Genomic DNA, 13,799 nt, shown 5'->3' with positions numbered 1-13,799 from the left:
CATTGCGATATCTCTTTCTCCACGTTGGAGCGCTACAGCATCTTTGCGTAATTACGTCAGCATCGGTGTCTACGTGACTTATATATGGGATGAAGTTAGTGGAAGTTCAGTAGTTCATAATTTTTCTCTGTCTGGGGGGTAGAGAATAAGGTTGATAGCATGTTGGGCTGATTGATTTGAATGGATGCGGATCTGTAGTACTTCTGTGTAGTTTGAGGGCGTAGCACATTGCGAGCATTTCCGTCGAATGGGCAAAACACGGTCCTGTTGCACTAACTCAGGTCGTTCTGTTTCTGTACGGGTTGCAGAAGGTGGTGAGTATGGTTTTCTCTGACTTCTGCTCAGTCCCGACTTAAAATGGAACGATCACATGTGCGGGGCTGTAGAAATGGGATCTGGTGCAAGATGCGTAGGGGTGGCTAAAACCAGGTTGGAATTTTACTGAAGCAGCAAGGTTCGAGGAAGGTGACTCGTTTCGGGATATGGGAATGTGAGAAATATGATTCAGTTATGGGTGTGATCAGATGCAGGTATGTGCTTGAATAGAAAGACTGTATTCGAAATTATTGAAATTGTTTGTAGCGGATAGTGTAACACTAGAGATCTGAGCAGCTAGTGTACATTTTTCTTCTTACAACCTCAATCAGCGCATCATCTACTACTAATGATTGCGCTCGTTCTCAATCAGATGATATCACGTGACTCGTTTCGGGATATGGGAGTGTGAGAAATATGATTCAGTTATGGGTGTGATCAGATGCAGGTATGTGCTTGAATAGAAAGACTGTATTCGAAATTATTGACATTGTTTGTAGCGGATAGTGTAACACTAGAGATCTGAGCAGCTAGTGTACATTTTTCTTCTTACAACCTCAATCAGCGCATCATCTACTACTAATGATTGTGCTCGTTCTCAATCAGATGATATCACCGAAGCTCTGATATGGTATCGAGAGAGGATGTGCTACAGGTACTATAGAATTATCTAGTGAGGGCGTCGCAAATACCGCTTACATATCACGTTCCTTAGCAGAACCACTTTCAAAGTTCAGTGATTTTTTTTATGAGGTTGCATCGTGGACAGATAATACACGTTCGATCAATCACCGTGACAGTATTTCACCAGAAAAAACCACCTCATTAAGAGGTCATGTCGTACCTCGATTTGTAAAGCGAATATAGCTCTTAACATAGATATTTGTGTACACCTATAGAACCAAGACTGCTTGTGGCAATAACATGCATTAGTTGGTGTGATCGATTTTTTCTTTAACATGTAGCAGATTACTTGTCTCTTTATGGGACACAGTGGTAGGACTCACAAGAAAAATGTAATAGACATGCACACCAATCGTTGATTTTCGTTCGGTATTATTTCGTATCGTAGGCAATGAGTTATTGACGGAGTATTATACTCAGTAGTAAGGGATGCGTCATATGTTCGCATTTGAGCCAGCAGCGAAACCCCAAGAGATCTATCTTCCTGCCAAAATTGAAAGTTGGCGATAATTCGTAGGATGAAGTGGCGGTTGGGTGACTTAGCTTAGTGGAGGTGGACCAAGTGAGATATCTTCACGCCATTTTCGTTTCTTAATGGAGATAACTGTCTCATGATGCATTATCCTGTTGGAATTCAAACCTGGCACCAGTTCATAGAAGGAAGTGGTGGTTGGGTGACTTAGGTTAGTGGATGTAGCCCAAGTGAGATATCTTCCCGCCATTTTGTTTGCTTAGTAGAGATAACACAAGTGTGGTGCATTATCCTGTTGGAATTTCAACTTCCCGCCACTTTTTTGTGGGAGGGGGTGTGGCACTTTCCTGTCAAAATCATCCTTCTTGAATGACTTCATGGCCGCGAGCTTGGATGACGTCGTGCGCTGTCTCCATGTCTACACGATGCCATCTTGGATGAAGTCATCGCCGCCATCTTGGATCCATCTAGCAACATGCAGAGTAGACTAGAATACTCTTTGTCCCTATACACATGAATACCTTGTCCCTGCATGTCAGCAGTGGACTTTTCAAGCTGATGGAAGCTCTGTAATGGTATGTGGTTTGTGCAGTTGGAGTGATATGGGATCCCTGATATGTCTAGGTATGACTCTGGCAGTGATACGTACCTAAGCATCCTGTCTGATCACTTGCATCCGTTCATGTACAGGTTGCATGGCGACGGACTTGGGCAATTCCATCACGGCAATGCTACACCCCACATATCCAGAATTACTACAAAGTGGCTCCAAGAACAGTCTTCTGAGTTTAAACACTTCCACTACCCGCCAGACCCCCTCCCCCCCCCCCCCCCCCCTCCAAGATATGAACATTATTGAACGTATCTGGGATGCCTTGTAATGTGCTGTTTAGAAGAAATCTCCATATCCTCGTCCTCTTATGGATCTTAGGACAGCCTTACAGGATTCATGGAGTCAATCCCCTCTAGCACTACTTCGGACATTAGTCGAGTCGATGCCACGTCACAGGATACTCGCCTTCAGGTGGGCGAACGTAGAGTTGTGATGTATTCCGTACCACTCCATCACGGTCTTGAACTATGTACTGTAAAACTCGCCGCTGTGATCTATTTGAAGGTTGTCTGGGATTCGATTCGTCCCGTCTGCATCAATCCCTCAAACACATGCGCAATATCCTTCCCTGTTTTCTCTTTCATGGATAACGCTTAGGCATATTTAGAATAAGTATCAATGAGCATTAAAAGATATTTGAATACGTTATTCACACGTGAATATTCCTTCATGTCGACAAGATCCGCCTGCTACAGGTGATCCAAACCTTTAATCATGACATATCTATGAGGATGTGTTTTGTGTGCTGGTCTGTGCAGTTGTCGAACCACAATCTCCACACATATTTGATGATACCTCTCTCTCTAATCTCAGAAATCATTGCAACAACTTCATTCGAATGAGTTGTATTACCAGCGGCAACTGATTCAAAGAGCAGTCGTAGCTGGTCTATTAGCTCACTGGGGGCGTCGTGATGTATATACTGCGGAAGTCGACTGCTAACTCTTTTATGCTGAATGTCAGTACCATCACCAATGCTATTTTTTTCACTATCATTTATAGGTTTTATAATGGATTTCTATTTCACACTGCTTCGGCTTTTTGCGTTCTTACGCAGATCAGTCAAGAGCAATATTTCACGATGCATTTACAGATCTTTGGGCGAATTATTTATAGTTTTTGTGAGTCTTAGGAAAATAAGGTTCAGTAGACTGAGTGTTCTTTGAAACTGTTTATCGCCCATCTGTTTTGCTTTTTCATTTAAAGCTATAGGCTATGTGCCCAGCATTTATGGTTTTTCACCACTGACACCGAATTTTTTGTCAATCCTAGCGTCGCTGCGACGATTAATGAAGTCGACAATAGCGTCATCGTCGTCGTTGCGCAATTTCGCTGAGAGTTCATCGAGAGATTCAGTAACTGGTGTAAAGATTTCTCGCAGTGTCTGCTCCCGCTTCAAATGCCCTAACCTCAGCAACTGAAACTTCTGCTGAATATCCTTCCGCGCCTTGATGACGTTATGTTTATTCGACCTCTCGTTGTACATTAAGCGGACTTCTGTGCAGTGTGAGGTTTTATATACCCGCTCTTCTTCTTCTAATACTGCTCGATCTTCTCGGTAACACCTACTTTCTCTTCAGTTAAGTCGGCTATTTTCTTTTCAATTGCTTTAACCTGTTCGTACAACGTTCTCTTCTCAATAACTGCTGTTTCCCTTCCAGTTAAGTCATTCACTATCTTCTCGATTGCATTAACCCAATCATTCAGTGTACTGTTCAGTCTCAGAAGGGTATGACAATTCGTCTGTAGTTCCATGCGTATACCTTCTACTTTACGTTCGAGTGTTTGAATTTTCACGTCCGTGTACAAGCGAATGTTTCGTCTATGTATACCCATCCTATGAAACAGAGGTACCGGCACGCGTGTGAATTTATCCATGGTGATGCAAATACTGATGCACTCACCTCTTTGCATGTCTATATGTATAGGAACTCCTGGAAGTTCCGTCTATACCTGCCATCAATCAATTTTCTTGTTTTATCAATAATGAGAAACCCATAGTGTGAGAGATTCCAGCAATCTGCATATATCTTTACAAAATGGTTGAATGCACATATCAGTTCCTACATGAGCCGGTTAAATGTGTTTTAATTTCAGATCATTCTGTTTCAATGCTATAATTAGGTTTGCATTATCCATCACCAGCTGTTTTGGGATTCTGGAATAATTCTGACTTAGATAAAATATATCAACAGCCATATGGCGACCAAAACAGAAACATCGCTGAATTTGATCATGGTTTTCCACATGAAAATCATCAAATATGAACAACGTGTTTGGCTTTCCTTTTTCCGGTGGAGGGATATCACTGCCCTCACTGAATGTCGTGTATGTCACACCATCTACACCCTGCAGTATCTCCTGTAATACCTGGTATTTAGGCTGAAACAGTGTTTTTCAAAACGCACTACATACTCAAAGCAGACTCCATCTGGATGTGTTAGCAGTGACATGAGAACGTTTGTCTTGACGCATTTGGATGGACCTACAGCCATTGCACGTATACTGTCGGGAAGGAGTACGCCATTCTTCTTCTTCCAGTCTTCTTGCACACCCTCACAGCTCTAGTCACTTACAACGAAGTGTTGATGCTTCACTCACCCTGCCATGATACTTGCTACGTCAGGTACTGGCGTGCAATGGGTTTTTATAGAAAATAATGAACACTATGCCCTTCCATGATACCAACTATGTAAGGTACTGGCGTGCAACGGGCTTTATGGGGAATTTAGTTTAAATAACATAATTTTCTGCTGTTGCATGTTTGCAGTGAAAATACTGGTGAATATAGCTTTATTACTTGCAATATAATGAGAGGTAAGACATAAAAAACACACACATAGTTATATACATTTTTATTCAGTAATCATACAAAAGATGCACTACATCAACAAATTATCTCCTTATTTACCAGTACAGATATAGAGAATAAAGCTGTCTTGTAAGCACAGAATTCAGCATGTATTTCTCTCAAACTTATTGGGAGTACATTAGTTTTCTCTGGCACCATGATGACCCACTGTTCAAAGTCATCTACAGGCACACTAGTCGTACTTAGATACTCTGCAATGTCTCTATACACAGCTTTAACACAAGGCAACCATTTGTTCAGTCTTACTGACACAACACATAGTACGATCTGTAGTCCAAAACAGTTTTTAACAGTGGATTGCTGTAGATAAATAGATGTGTCGCCTGACTTCCCATGGCGTGCAGAGTCATTGTAGATTGTTGTAATTGATAGAGTTTGAGCAGCACAGTAAATGTCCAGATGACACTCGATGGTGAACTGCTGCTTGATGTCGGCCTTTGCACGATAGAGTTCATCCCATTCCACCTTCGTAAACAGCACTTTACCACTTTTAGATGCGTTCTCGATCTCTATCACAACACGGCATCTCTGTCCGTCGTTGCATTTATACCAGTACGTAAGGGCTTCGAATCACTAGCGGTAAAGCTATACACTGAAGTGGTGTATAGGGCTTAATTGGTGGCTTCTCATCCACTACATCCTCACTTTGTCCAGGCAATATCACTGGAATATTCTGCGATGGCGCGTATAACAGAGTCCATTACTGACCTGCATCATGCTGATTAGCCCCAGTACACTTCAGCGAGTCACGGGCTGTCTGGGGGGGTCTCCAACCGACAATAACAGCTGATTGTCCCGCTCCATCAATCTGATCAGGTGCGCAGCAGGATCCCAGGATGCTGCCGCTGCTGGAGCCGGCCGCTGTGGACGAGCGGTTCTAGGCGCTTCAGTTCGGAACCGCGCTGCTGCTGCGGTCGCAGGTTCTAATCCTGCCTCGGGTATGGATGTGTGTGATGTCCTTAGGTTAGTTACCGAGCGAGGTGGCGCAGTGGTTAGCACACTGGACTCGCATTCGGGAGGACGACGGTTCAATCCCGTCTCCGGCCATCCTGATTTAGGTTTTCCGTGATTTCCCTAAATCGTTTCAGGCGAATGCCGAGATGGTTCCTTTGAAAGGGCACGGCCGATTTCCTTCCCAATCCTTCCCTGACCCGAGCTTGCGCTCCGTCTCTAATGACCTCGTTGTCGACGGGACGTTAAACACTAACCACCACCACCACCTTAGGTTAGTTAGGTTTAAGTAGTTATACGTCTAGGGGCCTGATGACCTCCAAGGCGCTGCAGTCTGGAACCGCAAGACCGCTACGGTCGCAGGTTCGAATCCTGCCTCGGGCATGGATGTTTGTGATGTCCTTAGGTTAGTTAGGTTTAACTAGTTCTAAGTTCTAGGGGACTGATGACCTCAGCAGTTGAGTCCCATAGTGCTCAGAGCCAATTGAACCAAAATTGATGACCTCCGATGTTAAGTCCCATAGTGCTTAGAGCCATTTGAACCATTTGCCGCTACTGCGGATCCCGACGGGCTGGGACACGACGTTGTTGCAGACCTCGAGAGGGTATAGGACGTCACATCCACCGATCAGCAACGAAGAAAAACGGTTACATACGATGATAGAAGCAGAAAGACTCCTCTTCCTCATACGGCAGTAAACACAGACATTAAGCAGGGGTACTTAATCTTCCCTGGCTTCTTCCTATTCGGTTGTTGCTGCGGCTGGGTGGTGCTGGACGATCTTTACTGGCGCTTCATGCTGATTGACTGCCTGACCGCGATTTAGGCTGCATAGTTGCAGGCCCACCTTCTATCACCAATGTGATCAGAGGCTGCGTTTCTATTGGCTACTGCAAATTTCAAAAGCCTCTGGAGCTATAATTGTATTAGGGGTGTGCACTTGGGCTTTCCTTCCGGGAGGACCGGGTTCGAGTCCCGAAAAGGGCACCGCCATTATTATTTTCCGACCAATTCCCGGGTGGGGGTGGGGTGTGACGTCAGAACAGCCCTGGGACAAAGAAATTTCCACCAAAGTTCGAAATTCCCGCCAAAATTCGAAATTCTCGCCAAAATTCGAAATTCCTGCCAAAATTCAAAATTCCCACCAGTAGTGTAGATAGGGTGGGGAGGGGTGGAGAGGAGAGAGGGGGTTGAACCCACGTCCAGGCTGACGAAAACACATGACAATTCAGTAATTGATGAATTTAATTATTTGGATATCAATTTGATATCAAAATTGCACCAATGCTGCCATCTCCCTAAAACTTTTTGCCACATTGGATTTCACACAACTCCGATATAATGTACTTACAGCTACACAGAATATTGTTCTGATCACGACTGACACTTCCAACATATTGATTACATTGCACAGGCAACATTCGTGGTCCAATACAATGGCAGAACATGCACGCTTCGCTAGCATCTGCGTTTATGTACACACATGAATTTCTCGCAGAGTTTCCATATTTTGGTCCAGCCAGCTTCATTACTTATCGATTCTGGTACGTTTGTAATCTCTTTGCATGTCCACTACATGGGAAACTTGGTCTTTTGGGAGCGGTTGGCTCTCTCAGCCAATAGTATGCCGTTTGTTTCTAATTTGAAATGAGGTCAGCCGCTATAGTGACAGTACTTTCAGTGAAGAGTCCTCTTCTGTGTCTTGGAGTGATGAGACTTGCTTTGTACTGGAGTCGTATTTGAAGGAACCGACTGCTGTGGGGAAGTTTATCTCACTAATGTAGAACCGTGATGTTGAACAACTGCACGATGCATCAAATTACCGGTAAGGCAGTTTCAGTATAATTTATTGTTCCGAATGATGTGCGACTATGTATCCTTCCGCACGCTGGTTTTCACGAATGCGTATTTATATGAAGTGTTGTAGTGTAAGAGTCGCTGTAAATTATCAGATACCGAGAAGCTTGTTACCGCAGCAAATTTCATTTCATAATTAAGTTCAGTTCTTCTGTCCTAAGTTACATGAGCAAGAGAAGGTTGATTTCGTATATGAGATTGGACTGTGCGTCCAATGACATGAAACTGAATATGAACGCAGGTCTCTCTGTGACACTGTAATCTTGTGGTTTCATTTTGCTGAAGGTCGATATACTCATTTTAACTACACGCCTTGAACCGTCATTTCTAGCTAGATTATTTCCTCTATGTATGTTCTACGTAAGTACACGGCACATAGGGTGCCACCGCCTTGTAGAACTGAGGTTAGGAGAACAGTGCCAGACGTGAACTGAGTTTGATAATCAGCGTAACGTGCCACGATGTAAGGGTGGAAACAGATAAAACAGTGTGGCATAAGCTATTAACATGGTGTTATTTTTAGCCACCAGATAAGGTAAGGCTACAGTAGCTGCTGTTGGTGGACATCAGGATACCACATGTGGTAGCACTGCATCTAAGAATTACATCCATTTTACATATCAGAAATGTGGAAGTGTTATTAATTATTAGCGTACAAATGAAGTGAATACTGACGTAATATTGTCCGGTACACTTTCCTCAGTCACCAATAACTATATCTGCACTTGTACCCTTAGCACCCAGTACATACGCTCGATGTCTACGTCTCTCCAGGATAACTGCCATACTGCACTCAAGGCGCCATATTATTTGGCTGAAAAAAAAAACTGGGTGCAATGTCACCTAGAAATGGATAGTAGTGGTGTTTATTTGAAAATGTGTACATCATATTGATGTGCAGAAGAATTTAGGAGGCTGTTTGATGTGACGATGTTAGTACCTCGACTGCACAATTTCTGGGACTAATCTACAGCCCACGACCGACGTGGTAGGCACGGATCGCACATCAGTATGCGAGACTATAACAAGCAGTAAACGTTCCTGGTGTATTGGCCCATACTGGGTGAGGCGCTGAACCCACTGTGATGATCACTGGGGCGAAGTCCTATCAGAGCGGCATTCTCTTGTAGTGGTGAAAGTAACATACTTTTGTATTTCGCTGTGTATTCTTAGGTCGTTTGATCCTACCGTAGTTCGCAATTACCCTCCTCTGGTCATCGGCATTCCTGTAGCTGGTTCTTTGGATGGTTGTGTTCGGTAGGTGAGGACTCTGCCATTAACTACAGATATTCTTAGGTGGTCTTCAGACGGGTTAATTGTAGCACCTGGACCACCAATATATGGACTGGTGTCAGAGCTATCAATATGTTTTGCATTGTGTTGAGCAAAGTAGATTTGATAGCTTGTCCTACCATTAATAGTACTGCAGATCGCATATGTTATCGCGTCTCTTGACTTCCACTTTCTTAATGGTAGGAGAAGTGGCACACGTGGTACTTACGCAGGGGCGCCGACTTATAAAAAATATTGGGGAGGCCAATACTGGGGGTCTTGCCGCGGGAAATTTCCTAAATTTTAGATGAAAAACAGTGAGTTTTAAAGTTTTCTAAGCATTTTAGAGTCATATGATCAACATTAGAACCCCGAAAACTGGACTCTCAATAACTCGACACTCCGGGAAACTCGCCAAGGCTGACATTTTCTGGTTTTGAAAAAAGAAACAAAACATTACACGCACGGTATTTTCGTAAAAAGCTAATTTAATTTACAGTAATAATCATGCTTATAGACTATTACAGAGCAGTGAATATATGGCTCTGAAAATACTGAAATTATATTTCAATAAATCCTAAACTATCATTAAAAGAATAAAACATAAAATATTGCTGTCGCACGGTAATAGCACTTTGATTAATAAGTCAAATAACTGATGTAAGCTTACTTTGAATAACACTCAGGGTTTATTAAAGAAAACAATATCTCAAAGTTAATGCTTTAACAGAGTTAATAAAGTTAATGCCGTATGCCTAATACTTTCAATCAAGAAGTATGTAAATAGCCGGTTTTAATGGGTCTTAGGCCTACTCCCTAAAATATTTAAGTATTTGAAAATAACTAATACGGTACTATAGTAATATAGTAATACAGTACCAAACTAGTACTAATATTTCGAAACTGAAAATTTAACATTATGTGTGATTTAATTCTCTATTTTATAAAGATTTTTAATATTGCTCTAAATGCCATTTTTAAGGCTAGAGTGTCTTTAGAAATGTGCAAATTTCGGCCGTCTGACTGAATTACTGAATATGACGCCGTTGATGACTGGTCGGATGTCCAACTTATCCAAAAAATCTCTGTGGATATGAAGATCAGACAAGTTGTTCAACTGTTTCTGTCCCATTGTTGATCGGAGATATGACTTCAGACGTCTAAGGGCGCTAAATGACCGTTCTGCTGTTGCTGTCGTGATTGGAACTACTTGGAGAAGTTTAATTCACTTCACCACTTCACATAACCTTTCTCCAACAGAAAGCTCTTGCGTAATGTACTTTCTTACATCACGCATGTTTTTTAAGACCAGTTATTTTTTACTAGCGATATCGGCTAAGATATTCAAGTTCAAGCGCACTCTCTCATTGTCTACGTCATTTTTGAAAAACTCAGTTGATTTTTCCAAATTTGTTTCACCTCTGTTTACTAAAAGCAAGCACTCTTGTTCAACTGCAATGACCTGTGTGTGTCCAGTTGAAGCAAACCGCTCAGTAATGCAAGATTGCACCGTTTCACAAACTTCAAAGTAAATAGCTTTGTAGTATTCATTTGGGGTTTTGAAAGTGTGCCGTGAGGTGGCTTCATTTTTTCATACTTCTTTGGTATACTTAGATTCCGAGGATGTGAAGGATCATCAGATTGTGAAGGATATTCCCAAAAGTGTTCAAAACTATCACGCCTTCCATTCAATATACAAATCAAGCGCTCATATATTTTCCCAGTTTAGCAACACTTAAATGAGGGCATTGAATTTTTTCATTAACATCCTCTACTGGGTTCATTGCATGGCAATAAAAACGTAAAAAGAAATGTCTTGAATTTTAACATTGACTCAAGGTAGCCTGGACATCTGTAATCTGCCTCTGTTTTGTCCTCTGAAGAAAATGTTTCAAAAAAACTCTAGAAGTTCTACAAAGTTTTTCAATATTCTCAAGATACTAGAAGCTCGCGTAGTCCATCGAGTCGGGCAAAGGGGTCGTAGACCAGCTTGGTCGTTGGCGCTCTCACAGCGTATACTTCTGGAAAGCCCCATCTTTTTTTGGACTACCTTATGGTGTTTATTAAGTCCTTGGCCAAAGCCATAGTATCCCTCATAGACGTAAGATGGAGGAGACTGTCTACAACTGCCAAGTCTAAACTGTGAGCAGTGCAGTGCACATAACGTGCTTTTGGTTGTATATCCAAAACTAACTTTTTTAGTCCTTTGAACTTCCCTCTCATATTCGAGGCACCATCATATCACTCTCCTCTTAAGTTATCCATGGACAAATGAAGACGAGCAAAAACGTCTTTTGCCGGCCGAAGTGGCCGTGCGGTTAAAGGCGCTGCAGTCTGGAACCGCAAGACCGCTACCGTCGCAGGTTCGAATCCTGCCTCGGGCATGGATGTTTGTGATGTCCTTAGGTTAGTTCGGTTTAACTATTTCTAAGTTCTAGGGGACTAATGACCTCAGCAGTTGAGTCCCATAGTGCTCAAAGCCATTTAAAAACGTCTTTTAAAATACTAAACAGAGTTTGCGATTCAGTGCTGGCCATCTCGTATAAGCCAATAAAGTCTTCTTGATGATTAATGAATCATCGACAGTACGAATACAAAATGACACTTGTTCGTGAGTCGAAGAATCACTTGTTTCGTCAACCATAATAGAAAAATGTTCAGTCTTCTTGATTGAAGCCAATACCTTCCTCAACACAGACTTTCCTAGTAGATCAATGATCACGTTTTGAATATCGTGAGACGTCCACTTTTACCCCGAACCCTCTAACCAATCTTTAAACTCAGGCATGTCATTCTTTCGGAGTTACAACAATTGAAAAAAACTTGAGTTTACATCTTCGTGCCCTCTAATTGCTAGTCCTTGTTGGCATAGAAATTGAACGGTAGTAAAAATTGTCTCAAGAGCTAAACAGTCTTTCTTCATATCACTATCTAACTGTTCATTCAATTGGGAGGCCACACTTCGGTTAGTGATAGAATTTAGTTTCAGAACACCTTCTTTATGCATAAACCTATTTTCATGAAGAGGGAAATTTTCCAAAGCCTTTTTCCAGTTAGAAAACTCTATGGAAGTAAATGCATTTCTTTCATTTTTTTTTTTTGAAGAAAATTTTAATAGACTTTTAGCATATGTCTCTTGGCGGCTTTTGCAAAAAACGTTTTCGGTAGATGCTTCATATTCTAGCCAAGTATATTTGATCAACCAAGACTTCTGAAATGATCTTCCCTTACCGGATTGTCCAGGTTTCGGCTGTGAACGGTTCTTGCCTGGAGGTGACGAAACAATTGACGACACAATAATTGTTGGAGGTTGACTTGCAGCATCATCAACTTCCAAGCGCGCCTTTGGGTAACAAATTTATCCATTGCAAACTTAATTCACAATACGCTAAGAGAATAAAGTAAACAAATAAAATATACTCATGCAAAATAGTCCACTAGACACTAAAGTCTGAACACTAAACATGTCTGCAGCATGCACTGAACGAAACTATCCACACTGAATGACTGCGATAGCAGGGTGGGCTTTATATAGCCACGGTGTCGTAATGTCTCGAAGCGTCAAGGCGATGTGAGGCGGAGGGTTCCAGGCGCCTCTGCTCCAGTCCTTTTGATGTTGCCTTGGCCGCAGCGCTGGCCCGCCAGCGCCAGACTTTACCCCAAGGTTTGCCCACCGGGACAAATTCTAAGTGTGCCCGCAGCACCGTAACACTATCATGATTCACACCACTCGTTTCCTCTTAACCTGCTTACTACTATGATAAATATTTGTTTTAACTCATTACTGAATGTATTTTAGAAGGTAACTATCGTCAAACAAGGAAAATAAAAAATTCCAAAATAATTTTGTGATTTTACAACGCATATCATAAGTGAAATCCTCACAAAATCTACCCACAAAAGTATCTTTCAAAGATTTAACACTGATATCACACCTGTCCCAGAAAGAAAATGCGCGTACCGACACCTGGATGCCACTTTCATCAGCTTATAAATTTCTTTTACAGCTCACAACTTTGTCTCAATCTGAGCAGCCCAAAAATACTGGATACCGATACCCAGTCACTTGCAATAAAACACAACATATTTAACGGCTCCTATTATAGGCTTCTGGGGTTTATAGAGAGGACTTAGTAGATAATTTTTTCCAAACGGTACACATGTCCAGAAATGTACCTGTTGGACATGTGGCTAGAATGGAAAACAACTGAATCACCAAGAAACATTTGAAGGAACTGTCCAGGCAACATGACCATTGGGCCGACCTCGTACAAGGTGGAAAGATGACATAGAGAAAGACATCACAGCATTAGGAATTTCCGCAGGGTGGAGAGAGGCTGCGAGAAATAGAAGGCGGTGGAAGCAGATCGTTGATACACCGCGTAGTCTCCAGGGCACGTCATCGCTAAGAAGAGAGATAGAGATAATATAACTAATAATTTTCTTAAATTATTGAAGGGGGGGGGGGGGCTCCACTCTCCTCAAACGAATTTTTGAGGGGGCGCGTGCCCGCTCAGGCCCCATGGAGTTGGCGCCTGTGTTAACTTACGTGTAGGAGGGCAGCGGGAAGCCCTGGGCGGCACACGGCAGCTCCACGGGCTGTCCGTAGCGGGCCTGCACGTGGCTGCGCGAGTCCGTGATGCGCGGTGGCACCGAGCTCTGTGGTGACGTCACCAGCAGTCTGCAACACGGCGAGGCATAGGTTGTATGCAAAAAGCATAACAGCATCAGCATAATTATAAGCAATCTCATTAAGACTAAC

The 13,799-nt window shown here is 42.5% G+C and overlaps 2 protein-coding genes across 2 annotated transcripts in view; both read right to left on the bottom strand.

Annotated features, from left to right (window-relative positions):
- The window catches only part of LOC124555873 (Down syndrome cell adhesion molecule-like protein Dscam2), a 195,871-nt gene extending 182,647 nt beyond the window's left edge, over positions 1–13,224 (bottom strand). The window contains exon 1 of the mRNA XM_047129935.1: positions 13,214–13,224. Within this exon, the coding sequence (XP_046985891.1) occupies positions 13,214–13,224 (11 nt within the window). The remainder of the gene's footprint in view (positions 1–13,213) is intronic.
- A 358-nt stretch (positions 13,225–13,582) lies between these two features.
- Positions 13,583–13,799, bottom strand: part of LOC124555871 (Down syndrome cell adhesion molecule-like protein Dscam2) — a 606,714-nt gene continuing 606,497 nt past the window's right edge. Inside the window, exon 7 of the mRNA XM_047129934.1 lies at positions 13,583–13,718. Within this exon, the coding sequence (XP_046985890.1) occupies positions 13,583–13,718 (136 nt within the window). The remainder of the gene's footprint in view (positions 13,719–13,799) is intronic.

This window comes from Schistocerca americana, chromosome X (assembly GCF_021461395.2).
Source record: "Schistocerca americana isolate TAMUIC-IGC-003095 chromosome X, iqSchAmer2.1, whole genome shotgun sequence".
NCBI lineage: Eukaryota > Metazoa > Arthropoda > Insecta > Orthoptera > Acrididae > Schistocerca > Schistocerca americana.
Note: the sequence above shows the minus strand (reverse complement) of the source record. Positions and strands in the feature narration are given on the sequence as shown.